This window comes from Crocuta crocuta, unplaced genomic scaffold, assembly GCF_008692635.1.
Source record: "Crocuta crocuta isolate KB4526 unplaced genomic scaffold, BGI_CrCroc_1.0 scaffold179, whole genome shotgun sequence".
Lineage (NCBI taxonomy): Eukaryota > Metazoa > Chordata > Mammalia > Carnivora > Hyaenidae > Crocuta > Crocuta crocuta.
The window spans coordinates 5,185,452-5,190,996 of record NW_027551568.1 but is presented as its reverse complement, the minus strand read 5'-3'; the positions used below and the strand labels follow the sequence as shown (position 1 = coordinate 5,190,996).

Sequence of the window (5,545 nt, the reverse complement as noted above, 5' to 3'; positions counted from 1 at the left end):
AGGTCGTGGCCTGCAGAACCATCTCTGGGGGCCTCCGTGCTGAAAGACGGTCATCAGAACTATGGCAGGCAGTTAACTTTCACTTCCTGATCCTCAGTTTCCCCATTTGCAAAATGAGAGCATCTCCACACTGTGATCATCATCGTCACAAAAATAGCTGCCCTTTGTAAAGTTCCTGCTACAGGACAGACAGATGGCACACAGCGGTTCATCTTCTCCCGCCCCTGTGTTACAGGTGAAGAGAGAGAGGCTTGAAGAAGTTGCAAGTCCCCAGCCACTTGGCCAGTGATGGCGAAGCTGGGCCCCTGATCTAATTCTGCTGAGACTCCTAAGCCTGCACTCTCCCAATACTCCACTTTACCCCTCCATCCACCTTTCTACACAATCCAGAAAACATGCACAGGGAGAGCCAGTGGAATGAAATCAATAGGTGTGAAAGCACTTTAAAATGCTTTTCTTTTTCGAAGCTGACGGCAAAAACGAAGTCTTGGCTCCACATCAGAGGCCAAGCCTCACTTACAGAAAGTCCGTACTGGGCGGATGTTGGGTATTAAGCTGACTCCATCCTGCCTGTGTGAAATCGCTTGATCCAAAATTACTTTGATTGCTAACCATTTTATTTTACTCTTCTGAGATGCTTTGCCTTTGAAAAATGCCTCCAGCCTGATTTATTATGAATTTTAATATATGTCCTCCTCTCCTTGGGTGAGGTTCACTATCCCAGAGTGCTTCCTTCTGGCATCTAGTCATAAAGTTCAGGATGTTGAGGGAACCTGTGTCTGTCACTCAGAATTCTGGCCACAAAGCTAACAGTTAATTTGATAAGTTGGCTGAGAAAATTAAATGTTTCTGCCATTGCAGAGATAACCAATTTGCATTAGCAGACTCAAGCTCTGCCTAATAGGGTATGTAGAATCCTTTTTCATTTCTTCCCGAGTTACAGATAAAACTGGGCTGTGGGCTAGTCCTAGAAGTGAGTTCTCAGAGCCACAGCCGTAATGGTTTCATATCTCTGCCTTGGTTCACCGATTCCTCTTTGAGCAGCATGAGCCTTTCTAACTCCTTCAGAGCGTGGGAAAATCATTCCATGCTCTCTTCCCTCCAGGTCCATATTGAATGGCACAGGACTCAGTGGAAAGAGCATGGGTCTTGGAGAATGATAGCCCTTGGAATCTAGCCTCCCAAAGTCACGTAGCTCATAAGGGGCAGCCCCAGAGACAGAAAGAGGCTGGCTCTAAGCCCACGCCCCTAGTGCTATGCCATGCCACTTCTTTCCAACAGAGACCTCATCATAGTGAATGTTCACTGTTTTCTCTCTGTCCTGCTTCACAGCCCCTTCAGCTGTGAGACACAGTGCTAGTGGAAGGTTAGGGGGATGCATGGGTTAGTGGGTGGGTGAGTAAGTGGAAGGGTATTGAGCAAATGGGTGGGTGGCAATAATGAATGGAAATATGGGAGTAGATGGATGAATGGATAGGCAGGAGGGTGGTGGTTGGATGGATAGATGGATGGATAGATGGTAGATGAATAGGTGATGGGGATGTGTGGGTGGATGGGGAAATAGGGGTAAATAAGGAGATCAACAGAGCAGTGTATAGTGAAGACATCAAATATATGGGGCAAATAGATAGATAATTAGATGGATGAGGAGTAGGTGGGACCATGGATGGATGTATTGATGGATGAGGGGATAATCAATGGATGTGGTGGCTGGATGGGTGTTGGGTGTGTATATGGAAGGTGGGTAGCTGGGTGGTAAATTGGTAAGTGGATGAGGGTGGACAGGTAGGTGAGGAGGGGTGAATAGGTGGGGCTGGGGTGGGACAGATGGATGGACATATGGAAGTGGATGGATGAATGGATGGATGGATGATGGATGGGGTAGATGAATAGGCAGATGAGTAAATAAATGGATGAATATATGGATTGGTGGGTAGAAAATGGATGGGTGAGTGGGTGGAGAATGGACGATGAATATTGGTAGGTGAGCAGGGGTGCAGATATAGTTGGAAGAATACAGGCTTTGGAGACCCAGAACTGGAGTAGAATCCCAGCTCCATAGGCTCTAGGACAGGTGGATGCCTAGAGAAAGGTCCTTCTTTCTTGATTCAGCCATCCTGATTCTCAGTCAGTCTGACGGTAGGTTGCCAGGGGCACGACCCATACTTCATTTAGTTGACGCTGTTGGATCCGGTGCTCACTGTCACAGTATTTTGTGTGTGACACCCCAGAGAGGGGGGGAGACTTGTAACTACTGCTTCTACTCTTGAAATAACTCTGGGCAAAAGAAGGGGCCAAAGTGCCTAAACCATCAGCTCCAGAGAGGATGCTGGCCCACACGGCAATGTTCTGTTTGCTGTACTTTCTGTGTCTTACCTCACTCATGTCCCTTCATTTCAGATTCCCCTCTCCCTCCCACGACTCCATTCCATACAAATCCTTAAAGCCCAACTCAAAGGCCACCCCCTGCAGGAAGCTTTCCCTGACCCACACAAGATTTCCAACTCCATCTCTCCCTCATCTGCTCCACTCTTTATTATGCAACTTTCAAAGTTATATTTTGTGTTATAATTAGAGAAGGACTGGAGCCTAGAGACAGCCATGCTCCCTGTGCTGTGTTTGGACATTTAAAAGAAACTGTTAATGAGATACATCTTTGTCTTGTGACACATCCAGAGAATTACGTGGCATTACAATTGTGAACCAAATAGTCCTGCTTTGGAAGTGTGGGCATCTCCCATTTAGTTCCTTAGCCATTTGAGTTTTCAAGTTTCCCCTAGTTTTTATCTGATTTTCTTTTTTTTTTTTTTAATTTTTTTTATTTATTTCTAGGAGAGAGACAGCGTGAGCAGGGGAGGGTCAGAGAGAGAGGGAGTCACAGACTCCCAAACAGGCTCCAGGCTCTGAGCTGGCAGTCAGCACAGAGCCCAACGCGGGGCTCGAACCCACGAACCGCGAGATCATGACCTAAGTGAAAGTCGGACGCTTAACCGACTAAGCCACCCAGGTGCCCCTTTATCTGATTTTCTTTCCAGAGGTGCCTGAGAGAGTCTCTTAAAATAGAGGGGAGGAAAGAGAAGGGACAGGGGAGGAAGGTTCCTGGGAAGTTCCCAGCCCTGCCCAGGAAGTCTGATCACCCCCTCTCCTCAGACTAGACTCTCCCCTTCCCCACCCACTTTGTCCCCCCACCCTCTGGGTTGCTGACACCTCCTTCAATAGGATGATGAATGCGGGCCCTAACCACCCTTCCCAGGAATGCCAGCTGGACAGCTGCAACCCACAGGGGCAGAGAGACAGCACACCCGCTCTTCAGCCCCACAGGTGGCCGAAGGGTAGGAGGCAATGGCCACCAAGTTTTCCATCTTAAAAATGTTGTGTTGTTGCTGATACCTCAGCATTACCTGAAGAACTCACTCCAATCCTGACATTGTTGCAAACACTAGAAAACCCCATTGAGCATGTGTACATGTATGCATGCACACGCGTGCACCCACACACACACGAGCGTGACCTGTCGAGGCCGTGGACTGTGTTGTAGTCATGTGCATGTTGGCTGAGTGAGGTGGCTTTCATTTACATCTTTCATAGGTCTGCACTCTGTTGGACAGAAGCTACCAATTTCAGAAGTACATTCAGGCCGAAACCTGCATCCTTCAGAACAAGGAGAATTGTGGCAATATGAGGCACCCAGGTGGCTCAGTCGGTTGAGTGTCTGACTTTGGCTCAGGTGACAATCTCACGGTTCATGAGTTCCAGCCTTGAGTCAGGCTCTGTGCTGACAGCTCAGAGCCTGGAGCCTGCTTTGGATTCTGTGTCTCCCTATCTCTCGGCACCTCCACGCTCATGAGAGGTCTCTCTCACACTCAAAAATAAATACACATTAAGAATTTTGTTAATAAAAATAAAACATTTAAAAAGAGAATTGTGGCAATATTATTATTTCCAGTCCCATAATGGATATTTGACACACATGCTCTCTGAGTCCCTTAGCCTCCTGGCAAGTGAATGGTATAATCCCAGGTTTAGAGAGGGAAACTGAGGCCCAGAAGAAGACAGCACCTTGACCCACAGGGCCGAGTAGCAAGTGTGGAGAGCTGCGTTCTTTCTGGTCTCAGGCTTCTCCCTCCCTCCCTAAAGGTCTCCATTTTATTTCTTGCCTGCGTGACAGCTCTGGGATAGTGCGTGAACTTGAACTTGCAAATCACAAAAGAGAAGGATCCTGTGGAGGGCGACCAGGTAGCCAGACATGTAGTGTGAGAATCATGTGCAGACACACAATGTTGAGAATCACGCCCCCTTACCAGTTTGTCACGGGCCATTTTGGAAGGCCAAGTGCTCGTCTGCTTGGATATGCATTTGGGGGATAAGTTGATCCGTGACCATTGCTCCGTTTAGATGGGAAACTCCGTGAAGACAGAGAAGATGACTACTTTGCTGGCCAGGGTCTCCCCTGCTCCCTGGCCCGGTGGCTGGTACATCAGTGCGCATTCAGCACACACGCGTGAATGAATGCTGTGCGGGGCTCATCACCCCACTGAGGGTGTGAGCCCAGCCAGTCACATCCGTGATCTCCCGTAGACCTCGCAGGGAGTCCTAAAGCAGGAATTACTGTCCCCGTTTTACAGAGAGGGAACCCGACGCTCTGTGTGTTAAGTATCTCACCGGAGGGCACCTGACCCGGGCTTGGACCCCAGGCCCGCCTGGCTCCAGGGGTCATACCCGGGGCCTCTAGCAGCCGTGTGGCCCAAGCCAGGGGAAGGCGCGGGCGGAGGGCTTCCCGGTTGCCCTGTTCGCCCCAACGCGCCTCCGGGACCTCCCGCCACCCTGCGTTCTGTGCCCCCGACTCAGGAGTGTGCTGTGCTTGTTTGCAGGCTGAGGAGGCAGCAGGGGCAGGGCAATGCGCTCCTGGACACGGACGGCCGCGCTGGGAGCCAGGCGCAGGGCAAGCTGCAGGACGGCCGCAACAACAACGCCCCGGGCCGCGCCTGCTCCGGGGGCTGCAGCAGCTAAGCCGCCGCCGCGGCCGCCGGAAGGGACTGCGCGCATCCGGTCCCGCCCACCGGAAGCCCCTCTCTGCGCCACGAAGGTCCCTGTCTCGCCCGCGGTAACACCCGATGCACAGAGAGCCCTGGGCTTGGAGCTGGGCGGCCCGGGTTCTGGTCGCAGGTGCCCGACGGATTCTCCGCGTGACTTCGGACAACCTGGCCCTTCCTGTGCCTCAGTTTTCTGCATCTGCCAAAGGGGTTAAAACAGCTCTCTGTCCCACTTCTACGAGGTTATTGGGAGAAACCAAATAGGTAGGAGACATGCAACATCTGTGACATTTATGAAATTGTTTACAGGGGCAAAATAGAACCTTGATATTTGAAGGGCACTCCCATCTCACAAAGCAACTAGATTCCCACCCCAAACACACACACACACACACCAACTTTGTGAACATGGGAACGNCCGGGCCGCGCCTGCTCCGGGGGCTGCAGCAGCTAAGCCGCCGCCGCGGCCGCCGGAAGGGACTGCGCGCATCCGGTCCCGCCCACCGGAAGCC

At 51.1% G+C, this 5,545-nt stretch overlaps 1 protein-coding gene across 2 annotated transcripts in view; it reads left to right on the top strand.

The window, feature by feature from the left end:
* Positions 1-5,010, top strand: part of STK32B (serine/threonine kinase 32B) — a 274,790-nt gene extending 269,780 nt beyond the window's left edge. For both annotated transcript variants that reach the window (XM_077750488.1, XM_077750487.1), the window contains one exon: positions 4,872-5,010. In XM_077750488.1, coding sequence (XP_077606614.1) covers positions 4,872-5,010 — 139 coding nt within the window. The remainder of the gene's footprint in view (positions 1-4,871) is intronic.
* Positions 5,011-5,545: the final 535 nt, after the last annotated feature.